We start from the raw sequence: 22,955 nt of genomic DNA on the forward strand, positions 1-22,955 counted from the left end.
AGCTCTGCATTAAAACGACCATACAGTGGGAGGGGAAAATTGCAGAGAGGGTAAAGGGTGTAAGAAAGTTTAAGAAATCGGGCTTTAGGGAAATTGTCATGTCAAATCGCACAGTCCATCCCTCAGAGGAGAGGCTGGGGAATAGCGGGGGACAGGTGGATTAGTCAGGCAGCAGAATTTAGGATAGATTGGAGGGGTGCGAGAGTGTTAGAGGGGAGGCCACAAAGTAAGAGGTTGCAGTAGTCAAGGCGGGAGATGAGGGCATGCAGAAGGGTTTTTGCAGATTCCAGGTTGAGGAATGTACAGATTCGAGAAATATTTTTTTTTTAGTTAAGGTCGGCAGGAAGTGCAAAGGGCCTGGATATGTGGTTTGAAGGAGAGATCACAGTCAAAGATTACCCCAAGGCGGCGAGCTTATGGGACTGGGGAGAGTGGGCAGCCATTTACTTTAATGGATAGGTCTGTTGGGGAAAAAAAGTGTAGTTACTCACAGATAACGGTGTTTCTCAGAGCCCATGACAGCACTACCAGAGAGAGGGGATCCGCACTTCAGGGACAGGAAACCTACAGGAAACCTAAAGGGGGGTACCTCTCCCCTGCATCAGTTTTGTTTACAGAGCATCGTAGGCCCTCCAGGTTAGTCACAACAACACAAAAAATATGCAATTTAATCATAATGCTTAACAAGTGAACACCGTGTCTATATGGAAAACCACTTCACACAAAATAATGTGCTCACCGCACACGTGATTGGGGGGGGGGGGGGAATAAGCAGGTGCTGTTATGGGCTCTGAGAAACAGTTATCGGTGAATAACTACACTTTTCTCAGTCACCCATGACAGCACTACCAGAGAGAATTACAGAGATCATTGCTTAGGGAGGGACCACAGCCTGCAGAACCCCTCTTCCGAAGGTTAGGTCAGACGAAGAGGCTAGGTCTAAGCGGTAGTGTCTGAAGAAGGTTGAAGGTGATGACCAGGTGGCCGCCTTACAAATTTGATCTAATGGTACCTCTGACCTTCCGGCCCAGGAGGTCGCCATAGCCCTTGTAGAGTGAGCCTTCAGTCCCTGCGGAACGACGTTCCCAGTGGACGAGTACGCCAAGGCTATTGCGTCTGTGACCCATCGAGCTATAGTGCCCTTAGAAGCTTTGAGTCCTTTCCTGGGCCCCTGGAAGCAGATAAAAAGAGACCCTTCCTTCCTATACTGCTGGGTGATTTTAATGTATTGGACTAGACACCTTTTTACATCTAGTGTATGGAATTTCTCTTCCTTCTTATTTTTAGGGTCTGAACAGAAGGAAGGAAGGATTATTTCCTGAGATCTATGGAATGTGGACGCAACTTTTGGTAGATAGGCAGGGTCTGTTTTTAGTATAACCTTATCGTCCAGGATTTGTGTAAAGAGAGGGTTTGCAGACAGGGCTTGGAGGTCACTTATCCTACGGGCCGATGTCAGGGCTATTAGGAGGGCCGTTTTAAGTGAAAGAATCCTAAGGGGTACCGATTCTATAGGCTGAAACGGGGATTCTGTTAGGGCTGACAATACTAAATTCAAAGGTTGGTAATCTATGTATAGTTACAGGTTTAGACCTTGCGGCTGCTCTGACAAACCTTATAACCCAAGGGTTGGCCGCTATGTTTTCACAGTATAATGCTCCTAGAGCTGCTATCTGTACCTTGAAAGGTACTTACTGAAAGACCTAGGTCTAACCCCTTTTGTAGAAATTCTAATATTTTAGCCACTGGAACCCAGTCTTGCAACCTTACCCCAGAGGAGGACAAAAATTTTTTCCAGGTTTTGCCGTATATTTTTGTGGTCACAGGTTTTCTACTTTTCATTAGTGTGGATACTAGTTAGTCAGAAAACCCTCTTTCCCTCAACAATGACCTCTCAAATTCCACGCTGTCAGATGGAGATTCTCTGACTGAGGATGAAACACCGCTCCCTGAGACAGGAGATCCGGAAGAACCCAGGGATCGGTGATCGATAGCATCCTCAGCCATGAGAACCAGGCTCTCTTGGGCCAGAAGGGGGCTATTAAGAGGAGTCTGGATTTGTCCTGTCTGATTTTCCGCAGGACTGCTGGAATGAGAATAGTAGGGGGAAATGCATACGCAAGGGTCTGTGTCCAGGGAATTGTGAACGCATCCACAGCCTGAGGGTTCCCCCTGGAATCTAGGGAGCAGAAAGTTTCCACTTTCCTGTTGTGCACATTGGCAAAGAGGTCTATTACAGGGATTCCCCACAGATCTGTAATTTTGTTGAAGATGCCCTGATTTAGAGACCACTCCCCCTGCTTTAGTTGGGTATAACTCAGGAAGTCCGCTTTCTGGTTTTCTACACCCTTTATATCTAGGGCCGATAGGGACAGGAAGTTGTTTTGTACCAAGCTGAAAATTTCGGAGGTGGTTTTCATTAATGATTGAGACCTGGTTCCCCCTCGGTGGTTTAAGTAAGCTACTACTACTTTGTTGTCCGAGAATACTCGAACATGATGGCCTTGTAGCTGGTCTAGGAAGTACAGTAGTGCATGATTTACGGCCCTTAGCTCTTTTTGATTTGAGGAAGACCTGAGCTCCCGAATTGTCCATATCCCCTGAGCAACTTTGTTGTCCAGATGAGCCCCCCACCCTGTGGGACTTGCGTCTGTGGTGACTATCTGAGACGCCTCTATCACCCAGGGAATCCCTTTTGATAAAGGTACTGTCACACTAGACGATATCGCTAGCGATCCGTGACGTTGCAGCGTCCTCGCTAGCGATATCGTCCAGTGTGACAGGCAGCAGCGATCAGGCCCCTGCTGGGAGATCGCTGGTCGGGGAAGAAAGTCCAGAACTTTATTTCGTCGCTGGACTCCCCGTAGACATCGCTGAATCGGCGTGTGTGACACCGATTCAGCGATGTCTTTGCTGGTAACCAGGGTAAACATCGGGTAACAGGGCCGCGCTTAGTAACCCGATGTTTACCCTGGTTACCATCCTAAAAGTAAAAAAATAAACACTACATATTTACCTACAGCCGTCTGTCCTCCAGCGCTGTGCTCTGCTCTCCTCCTGCTCTGGCTGTGAGCGTCGGTCAGCCGGAAAGCAGAGCGGTGACGTCACCGCTCTGCTTTCTGGCTGCCCGGCGCTCACAGCCAGACCAGAGAAGCAGAGCGCCGAGGACAGACAGCAGAAGGTAAGTATGTAGCGTTTGTTTTTTTACTTTTTAGGATGGTAACCAGGGTAAACATCGGGTTACTAAGCGCAGCCCTGCGCTTAGTTACCCGATGTTTACCCTGGTTACCGGGGACCTCGGGATCGTTGGTCGCTGGAGAGCGGTCTGTGTGACAGCTCTCCAGCGACGCTGCAGCGATCCGGATCGTTGTCGGTATCGCTGCAGCGTCGCTATGTGTGACGGTACCTTAAGTTGCTGGGATTTAACCAGACTAGGGAATGAATAGTAGGTAAACTTAGAGTCATTCGACTCTCCAACCGCCCTCCTAGTAGTTTTTGGTTTCTTAAAATATCTCACTGGAGAGTTCTTGTGTGGAGCTGTGCCCACTGAACCGCTGGGAGACAGGCAGAGAGGGACCCCAGTAATGACATTGCCTTTCTTAGCGTCATGGTAGGGTTTGCATGCGCTTCCGATACTAGGTGGATTATCTTTTGTTTTTTCTTGTCTGGAAGGTGACATACTTGAGAACTTGAGTCCAAGGTGAGACAAGAATTCTTGGACCCTGGTTGGTTCCAGCTTTGACTTTTGGAGGTTCACCAGCCAGCCCAATATTTTTTAAGGTGTCTATCACTCTGTCGCATTGCTGACGACAGAGTTCGGCCGAGTTTCTCACAATCAGAAAGTCGTCTAGATATGGAATAATCAAGACGTCTTCCTCTCTGAGATGTGCCATCATCTCCGCTATCAGCTTGGTGAAAACGCGGGGTGTAATTGATATGCCAAAGGGAAGAGCCCTGTATTGGTATTCCCTTGTCTGTCCTTTTATGACTACTGCTAGTCTGAGGAATTTTTGAGAGGTCTTGTGGATGGGGACGTGATAGTTCTAGATCTCAGCGACGCGTATTATCATAAAACAGTTTGGAAACAGATTTTTTATTGTTGACTTTATTGACTCCATTTTAAATCTTTGGTTTTTTACATAAGTATTCAACCTCCGTAAGTTTATTATAGTCTGGAAGGTTCCGTCCGGTTTGGGAACCAGGAACAATGGAGAGTAAAATCCCTTCCCTCTCTCCAGAGGGGGGACTTCTTGGATGACAGCTTTGTCTATCAGTTTTAAGATTTCTAATTCTAGAGCTTCTTGTTGTTGAGGAGGCGATCTCAGCGGTGTTACAACATAGTTCTGTGGGGGTAGGGATAGAAATTCTATGCGAAGCCCTTCTCCTATTAATTTTAATATCCAAGGGCTGGTCGAAATTTTCTCCCAGGCCGGGAGGAATTGAGATAATCTCCCTCCCACCCTGTGGAAGATGTCACTTGGGAGGGGGGGGGTTCTATCCCGAGGAGAGTTACCAAAAAGGAATCCCCTGTCTTTCCTTCTCCCGTCATCCCATCGGTTTTGCTCCCTTGGTGGTCTCCTTCTAAAAAAACTTCTATTCCGAAAGGGCCGCTTATTATATGTTGGGGCCAGGATGGGAAACCCTTTCTTTTTATCACCTGCTTTTTGCAGGATATCGTCCAAAGTCTCTCCAAAAAGAAACTTGCCCTCACATGGGATGGAGCAAAGTTTTTGCTTAGTTTGTAAGTCCCCTGGCCAGCTTTTTAGCCATAAGGTTCTACGTGCCGCATTTGAGAGAGCTGCAGATTTAGACGTCAATTTAATTAAGTCGGCCGATGAATCTGCCAAGAATGCCACGGCTCCTCTAATCATAGGGAGAGAGTCTAAAATTTTATTTCTGGGGACCCCATCCCTAAGCTGTTTCTCTAGGTTGTCAACCCAGATCATTAAAGATCGTGACGTGCAGGCAGCCGCTATGGTTGGCCTTAAGCATCCTCCTGCTGACTCCCAGGCCCCTTTAAGAAAAGTATCTGCTCTTTTAATCAAGAGGATCTTTCAGGGTTCCCATATCCTCGAATGGGAATGCAAACTTTTTCGAGGCCTTAGCTACCGCAACATCAAGTTTGGGGGCTTTATCCCACGAGACAGAAGCCTCTTCTTCAAAAGGGGTATTTCCTTTTAATAGAGGGAACCGATGCATTTTTCCTTTCAGGTTTCTCCCACTCCCACAAGAGGTTGGTACACAAAATGAGAATGCTTGGTCTGGGGGAAAATGTGTGTAAATGGGTTAGTAACTGGCTTAGTGATAGAAAGCAGAGGGTGGTTATAAATGGTATAGTCTCTAACTGGGTCGCTGTGACCAGTGGGGTACCGCAGAGGTCGGTATTGGGACCTGTTCTCTTCAACATATTCATTAATGATCTGGTAGAAGGTTTACACAGTAAAATATCGATATTTGCAGAGGATACAAAACTATGTAAAGCAGTTAATACAAGAGAAGATAGTATTCTGCTTCAGATGGATCTGGATAAGTTGGAAACTTGGGCTGAAAGGTGGCAGATGAGGTTTAACAATGATAAATGTAAGGTTATACACATGGGAAGAAGGAATCAATATCACCATTACACACTGAACGGGAAACCACTGGGTAAATCTGACAGGGAGAAGGACTTTGGGATCCTAGTTAATGATAAACTTACCTGGAGCAGCCAGTGCCAGGCAGCAGCTGCCAAGGCAAACAGGATCATGGGGTGCATTAAAAGAGGTCTGGATACACATGATGAGAGCATTATACTGCCTCTGTACAAATCCCTAGTTAGACCGCACATGGATTACTGTGTCCAGTTTTGGGCACCGGTGCTCAGGAAGGATATAATGGAACTAGAGAGTGCAAAGAAGGGCAACAAAATTAATAAACGGGATGGGAGAACTACAATACCCAGATAGATTAGCGAAATTAGGATTATTTAGTCTAGAAAAAAGACGACTGAGGGGCGATATAATAACCATGTATAAGTATATAAGGGAACAATACAAATATCTCGCTGATCTGTTTATACCAAGGAAGGTGACGGGCACAAGGGGGCATTCTTTGCGTCTGGAGGATAGAAGGTTTTTCCACCAACATAGAAGAGGATTCTTTACTGTTAGGGTGGTGAGAATCTGGAATTGCTTGCCTGAGGAGGTGGTGATGGCAAACTCAGTCGAGGGGTTCAAGAGAGGCCTGGATGTCTTCCTGGAGCAGAACAATATTGTATCATACAATTATTAGGTTCTGTAGAAGGACGTAGATCTGCGGATTTATTATGATGGAATATAGGCTGAACTGGATGGACAAATGTCTTTTTTCGGCCTTACTAACTATGTTACTATGTTTTTAATTAATGCTTGAATGTTTTCATTAAGGGGAAACACCTTACGCTTTTTTTGGGATAGCCCTCCAAACAATGTCCTGCACATTTTTGTCAGGACGAGGGTCCAACACCCCCATTGTTGATCTCACTGCCTTTACAAGGCCATCAATCTCATCTAGGGGGAAGCAATGACGACCTCCACTCATTATCCGAAGAAGAGAAGGAGGAATCCTGCGTATCCGAGTTTTTACTCTCGGAGCTGGAAGAGTCAGAATTCCCATCAGGAACTGATCGTTTCCTACTAGCTCTCCTTCCGCCTTTAATGGAGTTAAACACCGTCTCAACCTCTGATTTAATTACAGAACGTAACTCAGAGGCAAAGTTTGGCGTCTCCTCACAGAGGACTCGCTCAACACAGGAGTCACATAGCTTCTTATCCCAAGACTGTGGTAGGGCTTTCTCGCATAAGCGGCAGGTTCTATGTTTCGTCTTCCCTGTTCTCTTCCTTGCCTAACATAAATGGAGAAGGGGAACCCCAATTACAAAAAGTGAGCTTTCACGAAGATCACTCACCAATCTGACGCAGCCACAGGTACCGGTTCTGGAGGAGGGGCAGGATCCTGAGGCGTATGATCCGTGGCCGGCAGCAGGTTTCCCACACTGGAATTCTTACTATGCTGCGTGGAATAGCTACTGGATCGAGAACTCCGGTTGTCCGCAGAAGTTCGCTTTTTCTGAGCGTCCGACTTCTGTCGCTGATGATGGTGCTGCTGCGGCGGCTGGAGCTGCTGATTGCTGTCCTCCATGGCTTATTACCTTGGGACGGCATGCAGCAAGGGGATTCCATGCGCACCTTTTTACTAGATGGCGCTTATCCCCTCCCCCTGTGGCTGCGTTGTTAGAGGAAGCGTCTTTTTTTTTTTTTCCTTTCCTGCAGCTACTGCGCATGCGAGCGCAGTCAGCGACCCGGAAATGAAGGATTCCGGTTCCGGGGCAGCGCCATCTTGGTGCAGTCATTCACCACACTGCCCCCGAATCGGAAGTTCCTCCACTACTTCCGGTGCGGCGCCTTTTTTTTTTTCCACTGGAGTCCGGCGTCCTGTGTGCGGCAGAGTGTAGGAGCGCCCCAACTCCTATCCGGAGTGGCGGCTGCGCTTCCCCCCGCTCACGCTTCCGGACCCATCGGTCGAAGCCGTGGCGGCCTCGGATACCGGACCAGCCGTGGCAGGGGCCTCCCCGCTGCCAGAACCCAGACTGGCCGGCTCCGGATCTTCGCCAGGTTGGTCTTCACGTTCCGGTCGGTTATGACAGGTACCGTCCGAGAAGGTTCCCCGTCAGGGACAGGAAACCAAACTGATGCAGGGGAGAGGTACCACCCTTTTATCCTGTAGGTTTCCTGTCCCTGAAGGACGGATCCCCTCTCTCTGGTAGTGCTGTCATGGGCGACTGAGAAATGATGAATTCGGTTTTGTCCATATTAAGTTTTAGAAATCTAGCTCAGAAGAAGGATGAAATAGCAAACAGATATTGTGGGATTCTGGTTAGTAGGGAGGTGATATCCGGTCCAGAGATGTAGATTTGGGTGTCAGAGATGAGAGGGTCTGTAGTAATAGGGAGTGGTGCACTGTGTCAAAGTCAGAGGAAAGTAGTGTCGCTTGGCTTTGGCAGTTAATAGGTCATTGGTGACTTGTTTTTTGGGCAGTTTCAGTGGAGTGACGCGGTCGGAAACCAGATTGTAAGCGGTCTAATGAGGGAGCAGGAAGAGGTGGGAGGACAGTTCAAAATGGACATGAAAATATCCTCCTCCTCCTTTTTAGGCATGTAGTGTTTTGAAGGACAAGATAAGTCTTCAGTTCCAGGAAAAGCATGTTTGATAAGTCTTAGGTCTTGTAAAGTTGTTCCCATCTCCCAAAACTAATAATTCAAGGCAGAACCAGAAAATATGTGAAAGCATACCTCCGTGGGAGTTGCATCTCCAGCATAGGTTAGTTTCTGACAAACCTAAATGGTGTAACAGACCAGGGGTTCTTTACCAACTGGACAGTAATGTGTAGTAATTATCTTACAGGGGTATGAATCTGGAGAAGACATGCAAATTAGACAGAATGGACTTTATGTCAGAATCAGAGTGCGATATTCACTTTTCCCCATCAAAGAAGGAAATTTAGTTTATTGGATGTGTTGGGGAGAGTAGATAATTATATTGTGGACATATCTGGTGACTGGAAGGGTAGTTTAGAGACCAGATCAAGCCAGGTCCATTCTCTGAGTGCAGAAAATTTTCACTTTAACCCCTTAGTGACAGTCAATTTTAGCTTCTTTTTTTTTATTTTTTTTTATTTAAATCTGACCCAAGGTGCCAGAACAGCAGAAAAACTGACCCAGTTGCAGAAATCGCTCCTCTCAATGAATTCATCTATGGCTGCAGTGACCATTTGACCATTGGAACATCCAGGCCAGGCAAGTTTTTTTTTTCCTGGAGAATTGCCAATCTGCAGGTCTAGTGCCCATAAATTGTGCCCTCATAGTGTAGAGCTCCCATTGTTGCCAGCTTGTGCTTCTGCTGACACATACCATGTAAATTGTTAAGCACCTTCACTCTACTACAATAATGCCAAACATGTGGCCGCTTACTGTGATTTAAGCACAGTGGGGCGTCTGAATTTGGGAGCACAGAATTCACTGGATTTTATTTGAGAGGGTGGGAGCCATGTCACTTTTCCAGAGTCTTTGTTCTACTAGTAATGTGTGAACCCCCTATAGTTTGTGACAGATGACGGACCCGAGTGAGGGCTGGCTTATGTGGAATATATTAGGGTTTTTATTGGCAACATTTTGGGTGATAATATATTTTTTGATCTCTTCCAGTATAGCTGGGATCACATTCTTGTGTTCTATGTTGAGCACTTACGTTGGGGTTTCCATGCAAATCCCACAAAAATGCGATTCAGATGGAACTCCCGATGATAGCACTCTAATGAGGCAGATGGAGTCACTTTGGTGTTTGTTCCAGTATTATCCATCTTTTTAGAGAACTGTAGTCAAACACACTCCTGCGTTAAAAAGACACCTAAAATGATGGGACACTGCCAGAATGGACCAGACGGAGACCAAAGTGGCGCCATGTGCCGTGTAGTTAAGTGGTTCTGTTAGGGGTTTCATGTGAATCACAGTTTTTTTGGAATTTACACAGAAATCCCGATGTAGGTACTCAGAGCACCGGATATATGTGGGCCGAACCTCGTTTTTGATTTTTCGGAGGCACAATGAACAAAGACTGCAGTACAAGAATAGTTATTTTTAGTTTTGCACAGTTCACTGTGAGGCATAAGTGATAGGACGGCTTTAATTTTCTGGTTGATGCAATTACAGTGATACCAGATTTATTTTGTCCTCACACAGTAGAAATGCTTTTTTTTATAGTTATTTTGTCGCCATATTCTGAAAGCTGTAACTTATTTTTTTGCATACAGCTGTATGAGGGCCTTTTTTTGTGTGACAAAGTGATGATTTTTTTGGAACCATTTTGGGATAAATAACGTTTGATTGCATTTTATTTCAAATTTTTTTTAGAATCAGAATGAACCAAAAAAAAACACAACAAATTGCTGTTTTTCCTTTTGTGGCGCTCACCATGTGGTAAATGTGAGAAGACTGATTTATTCATCGGCTCAGTACAATTATAGCAATATAAGATTTTTCTCTTTTACTCTTTGCAACTTTTACAGACTAGAAATAATATTTTACAAAAATTAATTTGTTTTTGCATCGCCATATTCTGAGGGCTGCAACTTTTCTATTTGTTGCTGACTTAGCCATATTAGGCTGGTTTCACATTTGCTTTTTTTGCGTTTTTGCGCAAAAAAACGCAAAAAAAGCATGCTTTTTTCCCCCTATATTTAACATTAAAAACGCATGCGTTTTGACGACGCATGCGTTTTTTCTCTGCATGCGTTGTGTTGCAGAAATGCAACATGTAGTAATTTTTAGCAGCTTTTTTTTGCCGCAAAAAAACGCATGCTTTTTTTGCGGCAACAAAATGTATTGATGTCTATGTAAACGCATGCGTTTTTAAGCACATGCGTTTGCATGCGTTTTTATAGAAAAACAAGAATACACACTGATAAGCCACCCCCCAACCCTAACGGTTAGGAGCGTTAGAGTTTGGGTTAGAGTTTGCGTTTTAGGGTTAGGGTTAAGATCCCTAAGGTTACTAGGGATCCTAACCCTAGGTATTTCTGTTCTAGTTGATTTTGATGATTGGCAGCTGTCACACACTTCTCATTCTGCGTTTCAAAAACGCAAACGCAGGAAAAAACGCGTCAAAACATGCAAAAACGCATGTGCCTAAAAAACGCAGCGTTTAAACACGTTTTTTCACCAAGTGCGTTTGCGTTTAAAACGCTGCGTTTTTAAACGCAAATGTGAAACCAGCCTTAGGCCTTGTTTTTTGTGGGATGGTTTAGCGGTTCCATTTATACCCCTTTTTTTACGCATGTCTAATTGATTTTTGTTCAATTTTTTTGTGCGTCAATATGAAAAATATGAAATATTAATAGCAACATTTTCTGTGTCTTTTTATGGTGTTCACCGTACGGAATAAATAACGTGCCACTTTTATAGATCATGTCACTCTGGTTGCGGTGATACCAATTGTATTTTTTTTGTTTATTTTAACGAAAACGCTCTTTAGTTGCTAAACTGCTTTTTTTGCCATTTTTTTTTAAACACATTTTATATAATTTTTTTTTTTTTCACTTTTTCCACTTAGTCCCACTGTGGGACATGTATAATTTTTACTGATTGGTGGTCTCACACCGCAGTACATGCAGGGTCCAGCCTGCCTTTAGGTGGTCTTTTAACCCCTTAGATACAGTTGTTGCAATTTACAGTATTTAACCTCTTAGCGACCGCCGATACGCCTTTTAACGGCGGCCGCTAAGGGTACTTAAACCACAGCGCCGTTAATTATCGGCGCTGTGGAAAAAGTGTATAGCGCCCCCCAGAGTCCGATTTTCTCCGGGGTCTCGGCTGCCGGGGGTAGCCGAGACCCCAGAGAACATGATTCGGGGGTTTTTTTTACCCACCCCGCATTTGCGATCGCCGGTAATTAACCGTTTACCGGCAATCGCAAAAAAAAACGCGATTTGCGTTGTGTTTCTCTCCCCTCTAATGTGATCGGACATTAGAGGGGAGAGAAATAGGGTCCCCCGAGCCACCCACGGTACCTAATGTACCGGTGAAGGTGCCCCCCCGGTCCCCGACCCTCCTCCTTCCTGTCCGGTCTCCAGAATGGCGGGCGCAAGTGCAGATGCGCCCGCCAAAACCTAGCTTCCCCCGAAGTGTATTGGGGTCGGTTTTTACCGACCCCTGGAGCGATCGCAATCCTGGGGGGGTCTTTACAAACCCCCGGGGTTGCGATCGCTGCAAATAGTTTGTAAAAAAAAATAAAAATGCTTTGCATTTCTCTCCCCTCTGATGTGATCGCACATCAGAAGGGAGAGAAATAGAGCCCCCGAGCCCCCCACCATACCTCCTGCACATCAGTGCTCCTGTCCCCGGTCCCTGATCCTCAGCCCATGGTCCCCGGTCCTCAGCCCACGGCTCCTGGCCCCCCTTCTTCTCTGCTGGAAGAAAATGGCGGGCGCATGCGCAGTGCGCCTGCCATGATCTGCCAGCAGAGACCCAGCAACCTATGAGAATTTTCTCATTGGCTGCTGGGTTTTGATTACTGTAATATGTCCAATTACAGTGATCAAAACCCCTAATATTTGATAAACATGGCAGCACTTGGGCTGTACCTTTCTCTTCTCTCCTTGTAGTTGTTCTAGGAGAGAAGAGAAAGAGAGACTACAGTTCAAGTGCTGCCCTGTCAGTTACAAAAAACATAATATCTGCCTCCGCCAGCATCCCATTTACCAACCCCCGTTCTCTGTAATCCCTGCATCATCAGCAGAGGATTATAAAAAAAAAAAAAAAAAAAAAAAAAAATTAATTTTTTTTTTTAATTTTTTTTAGGGTTAGGGTTAGGGGAGGAATTAGATAAAATGGCCCGCAGAACTTTTAGCGCGGAGCAAGCTTACAGCCTGCTTTGCTCCGGCAGCGAAACAGATTCTGCCCCTGAAGTTGAGCAGCTTTCAGACAGTGATGACGACTCTTCCTCCACGGCATCCCCCAGCCCGGTGGTAGCGGAGTCGGTCGTCACTGCTGAAGCTTCAGAGGCAGGACCAAGTACCGCAGTCCCCCCACCGCTGTGGTATAATGACACCTCATTTTCCCCTCAAATTCCCCCTTTTTCTGCAGTCCCTGGAATAAAAGTAGATGTCGCCAATTTTACCCCCATTGATTTTTTTGAAATTTTCATTAGCCCCGAAGTCCTGCAATTAATCGTCCACCAAACAAACCTATATGCCCGGCAATATATTTCCCAAAAACCCACTGCCTTTCATTCCCGTTCCTGGATCCCCACAAATGTCCCTGAAATAAAAAAATTCTTAGGCCTCACCCTGAATATGGGTATAGTAAAAAAAACCACTCTCCGCTCTTACTGGGCAACAAAAGCTGTCCACTGCACCCCTGTATTTGCAGCCATCATGTCCCGAGCCCGTTACGAAGCCCTGATGAGATTCCTCCACTTCAGTGACAATTCCCAAGCTCTCCCAAGAACTGACCCCAACTACGATCGGCTAAATAAATTAAGACCCCTAATTTCCCTCCTAAAAACTTCCTTTCTAAATTCCTATACCCCAGAGCAAAATATGGCAGTCGACGAGTCCTTGATGAGCTACAAGGGCCGTCTGTTATTCCGCCAATTTATTCCCTCCAAGAGAGCCAAATACGGCGTAAAATTATATAAAGCTTGCAAGAGATCATCAGGGTACACGTCCACCTTCCTAATTTATGAAGGTAGGGACCGCCAAATAAACCCCCCAAACTGCCCCCAGACAATTGGTATCCCAGGCAAAATTGTCTGGGAGCTAATGACGCCCTTTCTCAATCAAGGGTACCACGTGTATACCGACAACTATTACACGAGCATCCCCCTATACAAATCCCTCCATGCTGCAAATACAGGGGCCTGTGGGACAGTGAGGAAAAACAGAGTGGGGTTTCCGTCACAGTTGGTGTCCAGACGTTTGGAGAGGGGAGCGTCATTTTCACTTGCAAGCGACCAACTTCTTGCAGTGAAGTGGAAAGACAGGAAGGACGTCTATATGCTTTCCACACTGCATACGGACACCACTGTGACGGTCAGAGAGAGGGGTGCCACCAGGGACAAAGAAAAACCTGTCTGCGTCACAGACTATAACAGACATATGGGTGGCGTAGACCTGTCAGACCAGGTTCTGCAACCATACCTGGTCAAGAGGAAGACCAGGGCGTGGTATAAAAAGGTGGGAATCTATCTAATTCAGACTGCCACATAACAGCTTTGTCCAATATAAAAAATCTCAAGGACCGCTAACTTTCCGGCACTTTCAGGAAAAAGTAGTAGAGAGCCTCATATTTGAGTCCATGGCACCGGGGGAAGCCTTCGACTGAGGATTCCCGGAGACTGTCAGAACGCCATTTTCCTCACCCTGTCCTTGTCACTCCCACCCAAAGGTATCCTTAAAAAAGGTGCCGAGTTTGCAGAAAGCATGGAAGGCGGAGTGATTCCCGATTCTATTGCCCCACATGCCCATCCCAACCAGGCCTTTGTATCTCCCCCAGTTTTGAGACCTACCACACCACCTACAATTATTAGTTTGCTTTTTTTTCAATAATTTTTATTTTCTGCTTAGTGGCCCCAGTAGTACAATTTGGAACAATTGATAAATAATATTTTAATTAGTAGATCCCATTTTACCCCATTTCACAATTAATTCCAGAACTTGATCAATCCCATACCAAACTACTATCCCAACAAATTCTCGTCCACGTACCCACGTCTGTACGCTCTAGAGTGTGGACCCCACAAATGTTCTTGCAAAGTCAGGTCATCTGAAAATTCTACGACTCGATCAATCCCATACCAAACTACTATTCCAACAAATTCTCGTCCACGTACCTATGTCAATAAGCGTTAGAATGTGGACCCCAGAAATGATCATGAAAAGTGAGATTATCTGAAAATGAATTCTAGGACTTGATTACTCACAAACATTTTTTACCATTTATCTAACTTTGACTGTTTTATGACTCTTGCTACACAAAACTTTGGCTTCCATTTATATTACTTATATTTATGTTGATGATACGGGCATGATCATTTTATTGTAGGATTTCTAAAAAAAATTAGGAAGTTCCGTACTTATACACTATGGGCTTTACTTTATGGTTCTTGCCGAACCTCTGGTACCAGACAATACTTTCTATAGAGAACTGGTTGTTTTGTGCATATAGCGGTTCTGACCTTGGCAGGTGGGAGCTTGCTATGGTGTACCACGTCTATTGGCACATTCGTCTCTCATATAGGGATTGATGGAGCTAAAAGGACGTTGTACGACCAGTCTCTGAAAGTGTCTGCCATTCTAGCCCTGATGGTGTTCTTTCATCTTTGGAACAAACTCCGCTTTGCCACATAGTTGGCTGCATTTTCCTACACATTTTGCCCTTCATTCCAGTAGTTTATTCTTCCTGCTACAATATACGCAAATGCGGGACAACTGTTTTGTTAGCAAGACCAATTTTATAGTCAGCCATTGTGTTTTAGGAGCATGCCTCCCTCTGTGAGTAATAATTCCTGGAAGGATTTTCTTTTTTGCTCAATGTCTCTAGAAGCTTTGAATGGGTCCTGGATCTTCAATTTCAAATAAAGCCAAATTTGTCACATTGTGCCCCTTTCTGTCCAAGCCCTGCCATTTGTCCAAACAGAACTTTTTGACTACATATGGGATATCGCTGCGCTCATAATAAAGTGGGTAACGAATTCTGGGGTCCACTTTTTGATGTTATTTCTGAAAAAGTGAGACATTCAGGTCTTAAACAAGATTCTCGTGGAAAAAAATGAATTTTTTCAATATGACGACCTAATGTTATCAAACTCTGTGTCATACATGTGGGTTCAAATTGCTCAACATACCCCTGATTAAAATCTTTGAGGGGTGTAGTTTCCAAAACGGGGTCAGTTGTGGGGGGTTTCTGCTGTTAGGCACATCTACAAACCCAAAATGGTGTCCGCTCTCACAATTAAGAGATTAAAAATTCAAACGGCGCTCCTTCCCTTCCAAGCTCCGCAGTGCGCCCAAACAGAGGTTTACCCCCACATACGGGGTATCGACATACTCAGGACAAATTGCACAACAACTTTTGGGAACCAATTTCTCTCGCTACCCTTAGGAAAATAAAAAATTGGGGGTGAAAAGATCATTTTTGTGAAAAAAAAAATGATTTTTAATTTTTTCGGCTCTACATTATAAACTTGTGTGAAGCACTTGGGTGTTCAAAGTGTTGACCACACACCTAGATAAATTCCTTAGGGGGTCTAGTTTCCAAAATGGTGTCACTTGTGGAGGGTTTCCACTGTTTAGGCACATCAGCGGCTCTCCAAACGCGACATGGTGTCCGATCTCAATTCCAGGTTGAAAAAGCCAAATGGCGCTCCTTCCCTTCTGAGCTCTACTGTGCACTCAAACAGTGGTCCTTCCCCACATATGGGGTATCGGCATTCTCCGGACAAATTGCACAACAAATTATGTGGTTCATTTTCTTTTTTTACACTTGTGAAAATAAAAAAAAAATTGGTTCTGAAGTAAAATGTTTGTGAAAAAAAGTAAAATGTTCATTTTTTTCCTTCCACATTGCTTCAGTTCCTGTGCAGCAACTGAAGGGTTAATAAACTTCTTAAATGTGGTTTTGCGCACCTTGAGGGGTGCAGTTTTTAGAATGGTGTCAATTTTGGGCATTTTCTGCCACATAGACCCCTCAAACTGACTTCAAATGTGAGGTGGTCCCTAAAAAAAAATGGTTTTGTAAATTTTGCTGTAAAAATAAAAAATTGCTGGTCAAATTTTAACCCTTATAACTCCCTAATAAAAAAAAAATTTTATTCCAAAATTGTGCTGATGTAAAGTAGACATATGGGAAATGTTATTTATTGACCATTTTGTGTGACATATCTCTTTGATGTAAGGGAATAAAAATTCAAATTTTGAAAATTGCTAAATTTTCAAAATTTTTGCCATATTTCCGTTTTTTTAATAAATAATCGCAAGTAATATCGAAGAAATGTTACCACTAACATGAAGTACAATATGTCACGAAAAAACAATCTCAGAATCAGCGGGATCCGTTGAAGCGTTCCAGAGTTATAACCTCATAAAGTGACAGTGGTCAGAATTGCAAAAATCGGCTTGGTCATTAAGTACCAAATTGGCTCTGTCACTAAGGGGTTAAGAGGTTTTAATGCACATTGGCAGTAGTTCATGGGTTAAAGAGGTTTAAAATATGGGCTTCAAGCGATTCTTCTGACCAAAAAAAAAAAAAAAAATCAGTTCACAGATATCAAGGCAGGATTTTATTCAGCCTTCTCTGTACTGTATGCTCATATAGACGGCAGAGTTGATCCTACTAACAGATCCTCTTTAATTCTACACTTAAACTGAGAAAAGTAGTAAATATGACCAATTTGGGTTAAATTTGGCACAGATTACTCCAATAAACATTCCTATTACCTTATCGAAGCCTAAATCTTCTAATTTGCCACCAAGAACTTCTCCAATACCAGCCAAAGCAGTAATTGGCTTTTCGCCCATGGGCTCAGAGACAAAGTCTCGGTGCTTCTGTGACGTGTGAGACATCTTTTCTGTAAAAAAAAAAAAAAAACAAAGCGGCAACTTTTACTCAGATTTACCAAAACTTAAAACCAGATATTCACAAACAATGGCTAAGATAGTGGTGAATAGGCAACTTCTTTTTGTAAAGCATGTATTAACCACTTCCTTACATAAGACATACTGGTACCTCGTACGATAGGAGTAGCGCGAGTTCAGGAGCAGGGCAGGCACCGTACACTGAGGGTGCTAACTTTACGGCCAGCACCTGCCTCTAATGACAATAATGGGAGATGGCAGAATTTATTAAACGGGCGTAATTGGGCCATCATTTACTGACAGCATTTAAAGAATAATGTTTTAACTTTTATTCCATAAATCATCAGTACACATGAAAATAAGCAACTTTGTAATATTTTAAAGAAACCTGCTCCTTTCTCCTCATAGAGACTGAATTCTCAAAATGTTTAATTCTGGGGTAAAAAAAAATCGTGTGGGTATATAAAACCCAATGTGCGAGATTTCTGACATCTCAGATATATACATATATATCTATCAGTAATTCCGTGAAGATAGACTTTCCCCATTACGGAGATAGGAGATGATAATTACGACAAGTCTGTTCACACGTTGCAGTTTTTATGCACACTTTACAGTACCGACAAAAGCTGAGATGTCAAATCTCATGCTCGCACATTGGGTTTTTCCTGACTGAGTTGGAAAACGTGTTTTTTGTTTTTTTTTTAAGAATCAGCATGTCACTTTCAGCGTTTCAGCAAAAGCAGGCATCAGTTTTTGCAGCAAAAACCTAAGGAAGGTGCATCATTTATTTTATTTTTTTTTTTTTTTTTTGGGGGGGGGGGAGAGGGGGCACTAAACTATATCAACATGTATAAGAGACAATAAGACTATGTGCACACGTTGAGGATTAGGCTTAGAAATTTCATGTGCAGATTAAGCCTCTCCTGGCAGAAAAAGCAGCTGTGGATTTGTCGCGTTTTTTGTGCGGATCAGCAGCGTTTTTGCTGCGGATTTACTGTGTTTTTACCCCTGCGGATTTTTATAGTGGAATGGGTACAAAAACGCTGCAGATCTACAAAAAAGTAGTGACATGCTACTTCTTTTAATCCGCAGCGTTTCCGCACCGGATTTTCCGTAACGTGTGCACAGCTTTTTTTTCTCATTGATTTACATTGTACTGTAAATCAGTTGCGGATCTGCGCTTCTGCACCACAAAAAACACTGTGGATCCGCAGAGAATCCACAACGTGTGCACATACCCTAAAATGCAGCAAACCAAAAAAAAAAAAAAAATGCAAAACTTGCTTTTTGTAAGGCTTCTTTCACACTTCCGTCGGCCGTCAGAATGCGTCACTGCGACGGATGTCTTAAAAATAGCGGAAAATAGAATTATTCTTACCGTTAATTCGGTTTCTAGGAACCTTCCATGACGGCATATGGAGGTTGTCTCTTTGCCCTAATGGGGAACAGGAAACACAGAGGTTTAAAAAGGACCTCCCAGTGACTTACAACTGAGACCATAGCACCGGTTTACCTTCTGAATCCCAGAACTAGTCCAGGAATATATATCGGGTGGGAAATTAGTGCCGTCGTGTAAGGTTCCTAGAAACCGAATTAACGGTAAGAATAATTCTATTTTCTCTAGTCACCTTCCACGACGGCATATGGAGGAATACCAACTAATTTGGCACTAGGGAGGGACAACGGCCTGGAGAACTTTACGGCCAAAGACTAAGTCCTTATTGGACAATACATCTAATCTATAATGCTTAAGGCCCCTTCACATTAAGCGACGCTGCAGCGATACCGACATCGATCCGAATCGCTGCAGCGTCGCTGTTTGGTCGCTGGAGAGCTGTCACACAGACCGCTCTCCAGCGACCAACGATGCCGGTAACCAGGGTAAATATCGGGTAACTAAGCGCAGGGCCGCGCTTAGTAACCCGATGTTTACCCTGGTTACCATGCTAAAAGTAAAAAAAAACAAACAGTACATACTTACCTACAGCCGTCTGTCCTCCAGCGCTGCGCTCTGCTTCTCTGCTCTCCTCCTGTACTGGCTGTGAGCCGGAAAGCAGAGCGGTGACGTCACCGCTCTGCTTTCCGGCTCACAGACAGTACAGGAGGAGTGCAGAGCACAGCGCTGGAGGACAGACAGCTGTAGGTAAGTATCTAGTGTTTGTTTTTTTTTACTTTTAGCATGGTAACCAGGGTAAACATCGGGTTACTAAGCGCGGCCCTGCGCTTAGTTACCCGATGTTTACCCTGGTTACCAGTGAAGACATCGCTGGATCGGTGTCACACACGCCGATCCAGCGATGTCAGCAGGAGTCCAGCGACGAAATAAAGTTCTGGACTTTATTCAGCGACCAACGATCTCCCAGCAGGGGCCTGATCGTTGGTCGCTGTCACACATAACGATTTAATTAACGATATCGTTGCTACGTCACAAATAGCAACGATATCGTTAACAATATCGTTATGTGTGAAGGTACCTTAAGAGAAGGTATGGAGTGAAGACCACGTTGCTGCCCTGCAGATCTGCTCCGGAGATGCACCTGCTCTTTCTGCCCAAGAAACTGCCATAGATCTTGTTGAATGGGTCTTGATCCCTACTGGAGGTATTTTGTTTTCAGCAAGGTAAGCTTCCGTTATGGCTTTTTTTGATCCATGTAGCAATGGTACTTTTAGCTACTTTTTCCCCTTATTTTGCCCTGAGAGATGGACAAAGAGGTTATGATCGATTCTGAGAGCACGGGTCTGATCTAAGTATTGCAGCAGAATACGTCGGACATCCAGAGTGTTGAATCTTCTTTCTTCCAAGTTTGCAGGTTTATGGCAAAAGGTCGGTAGAACAATCTCTTGGGAACGATGAAATTCAGAGACTACCTTCGGAAGAAAGGAAGGATCCAGACGAAGTACTATTGAATCATCTCTCACTAGAAGATACGGCTCTCTTATAGATAAGGCCTGCAGTTCACCCACTCTTCTAGCCGAAGTTATGGCTACTAAAAACACAGTTTTATAGGCAAGATTTTGAGGAGAGCAGGAGGACAAAGGTTCAAAAGGCGGGCCTGTAAGACCTTGGAGCACCACATTGAGATCCCATGGGGGAACTATGATCTGTTTTCTAGGATTCATCCTAGTTGCTGATGTTAAAAACCTTTTGATCCAGCGATGACCTGCTAGATCTTGATAAAAAAAAAAAAAAAAAAAAAGAGCTAAGCGTAGAGACCTGGACTTTGAGAGTACTGGGTCTAAGACCCATCTCCAAGCCTTTTTGTAAAAAATCTAATATATTAGGTATATTTGGCTTGAGAGGGTCTGGAAGGTTAGGTAGACAAAACGAAGAAAACATTTTCCAGATTTTGTTGTAGATGGCGTTGGTTACTGGCTTTCTCGATTTTTGTAGAGTAGCTATGACAGGGTCCGATAACCCTTTTGCTTTCAAGACCTGGGCTTCAGTAACCACGCCGCTAAGTTCCATTTCTGAGGGTCTGTGTGGAGAATGGGACCCTGAGAGAGGAGATTGTCTTTTAGTGGTAGAATTACCGACCCATCCACTTGTAGTTGGATGATCAAGTTGAACCAACTTCTTTTGGGCCAAAAAGGAGCTATCAGGATAGTCGGAGTCCCTTTTATCCATATCTTCCGTAGAACCTTTGCAAGAATTGGGATTGGTAGAAATGCGTAGGCTAGCTGGAAATGCCAATCTTGGACTAGGGCATCCACTCCTCTGGGATTGCCTCTTGGGTTCAAGGAAAAAAAGGTTTCGACTTTTGCGTTCTGGTGAGAGGCAAAGAGGTCGACATCTGGAAGACCCCACTTTTGTACTAGCATATTGAATGTTTGAAGATCCAGGCTCCATTCGCCAGGATGAATGTCCTGGCAACTCAGGTAATCTGCCTGAATATTTGCAGCCCCCTTTAGGTGAACTGCCGTCAGGGACAGTAAGTGTTTTTCGGCCCAATAAAAAATTTGAGCGGAGATTTTTTTCAAACTGAGGAATTTTGTACTGCCCTGATGTTTGATGTGAGCCACCGTGGTCATATTGTCTGAATAAATCTGGACATGTTGACCAGAAATCTGACGGCTTGCTGCTAACAGGGCCTCTTCCACAGCTTTGAGCTCTCTGAAATTTGACGATTTCTCGCTGATCGACCGGTTCCAAAGATCTTGGTAAGGAACATGGTTTATTATGGCTCCCCAGCCCCTCTTGCTGGCATCTGTCTTGATCGTGGTTTGTGGAAGCTGAATCCAGCTCACACCCTTTAGGAGGTTTCTGGTATTCATCCACCATGTTAAAGATGCTTTCACTCGCCCGGGTGTGTGGATCCTTTTTGTTAGAGTGCCAGGTCGACCATCCCACTTGTCCAGAATGTGGGTTTGGAGAATTCTTGAGTGAGCTTGAGCCCAAGCCACCGATTGTATGCAGGCTGTCATGGAGCCTAAGAGAGACATTCCTTCTCGAAGAGTAGGAAATCTCATCTCTTTGAATCTTCTGATTTTTGCTACTAATGGTAACCTGTGATCGTCTGGGAGAAAGGACATCGGTTTTGCCGAGTCCAGAACCACACCCAAGAACTTCCTGGTTTTTGAGGGTTGAAGCTGAGATTTTTTCATATTTGGAACCCAACCCAGAGACCTCAATATCTCCAAAGTGGTTGACACATGGGACATCAGGGTCATCTCGGTGGGAGCTACTATCAGGAGATCGTCCAGATAGGGCACTATACAGACACCTTGTTTCCGGATAAATAACACCGCCTCTGCCATGATTTTTGAGAACACCCTCGGTGCTGAGGAAATGCCGAATGGAAGGACTCCAAACTGAGTGCTCCACACGATGACTCCCCTGTATCGCAAACCTGAGATATTTTCTGTGTCTCGGGTGGATAGGAATGAGAAAATATGCGTCCTTTAGGTCGATGGTTGCCATAAAGGAGTGATGTGCTATAAGAGGAATTGCAGATTTTACAGACTCCTTCTTGAACTTGCGATATTTTACATGTTGATTTAGACCTTTTAGGTTTATAATTCGGACGTCCCCTGAGGGTTTGGGTACCAAAAACAGTCGGGAATAATGTCCTTTTCCCTGTTCAGATTGTGGAACTAGGGAGATCACATTTGATTTCACAAGATCTCTGAGACCCAATGTCAACAAACTGTGATCTCTTGATGTTGGAAGGGTAGTAATTTTTAGACCCTAAGGGGGGGGGAGAAATTAACTATCAATAGGCCCTCCTTGATAACATTGAGGACCCAGTGGGAACTGGTGATATTTTCCCACTGACCCACATATTTTGAGTCTTCCCCCCACCGGGTCGGAGTCATTGTTTGTCCTGTTGGAACTGCTGCTGCTGCTGTGGGACAAAAATATTTTCCCCTCTACCCTTTGCGTAACTCCACCTGCCGGTTTTGCCTTTACCTCTCGCTTGAGAGGGCTGAGACTGTGGGGCACGAAAAAACAGTTTCCTAGGTTGTTTTTGCTCTGGGAGTGCCTTTTTCTTGTCGGTAGCCTTGTCAAGGATGTCATCTAAGGCCGGACCGAACACAATCTCCCTTAAAGGGTATGGCACACAACTTGGCTTTAGAGGTGATATCACTGCTCCATACTTTAAGCCAGAGGGCTCTTCTGGCAGAGTTGGAAAGCACCAGAGATCTGGCGGCCACTCTAACAGATTCTAGAGAAGCGTCAGCCAGAAACCCAGTAGCTTTATGCAGAATAGGAAGTGAATCTAATATCTCGCCTCTTGAGGTACCTTGAGATATGTGGGACTCTAATTTTTCTAGCCAGCAGGAGAGGGTCCTGGCAACACAAGTAGAAG

The 22,955-nt window shown here is 44.5% G+C and overlaps 1 protein-coding gene across 1 annotated transcript in view; it reads right to left on the reverse strand.

The window, feature by feature from the left end:
- The window catches only part of LOC138680560 (barrier-to-autointegration factor-like protein), a 55,642-nt gene that overhangs the window by 21,468 nt on the left and 11,219 nt on the right, over positions 1-22,955 (reverse strand). Inside the window, exon 2 of the mRNA XM_069767914.1 lies at positions 17,008-17,138. Coding sequence (XP_069624015.1) covers positions 17,008-17,133 — 126 coding nt within the window. The 5' untranslated portion in view covers positions 17,134-17,138. The remainder of the gene's footprint in view (positions 1-17,007; positions 17,139-22,955) is intronic.

The sequence above is a fragment of the Ranitomeya imitator genome, chromosome 5 (assembly GCF_032444005.1).
Source record: "Ranitomeya imitator isolate aRanImi1 chromosome 5, aRanImi1.pri, whole genome shotgun sequence".
NCBI classification, from domain to species: domain Eukaryota; kingdom Metazoa; phylum Chordata; class Amphibia; order Anura; family Dendrobatidae; genus Ranitomeya; species Ranitomeya imitator.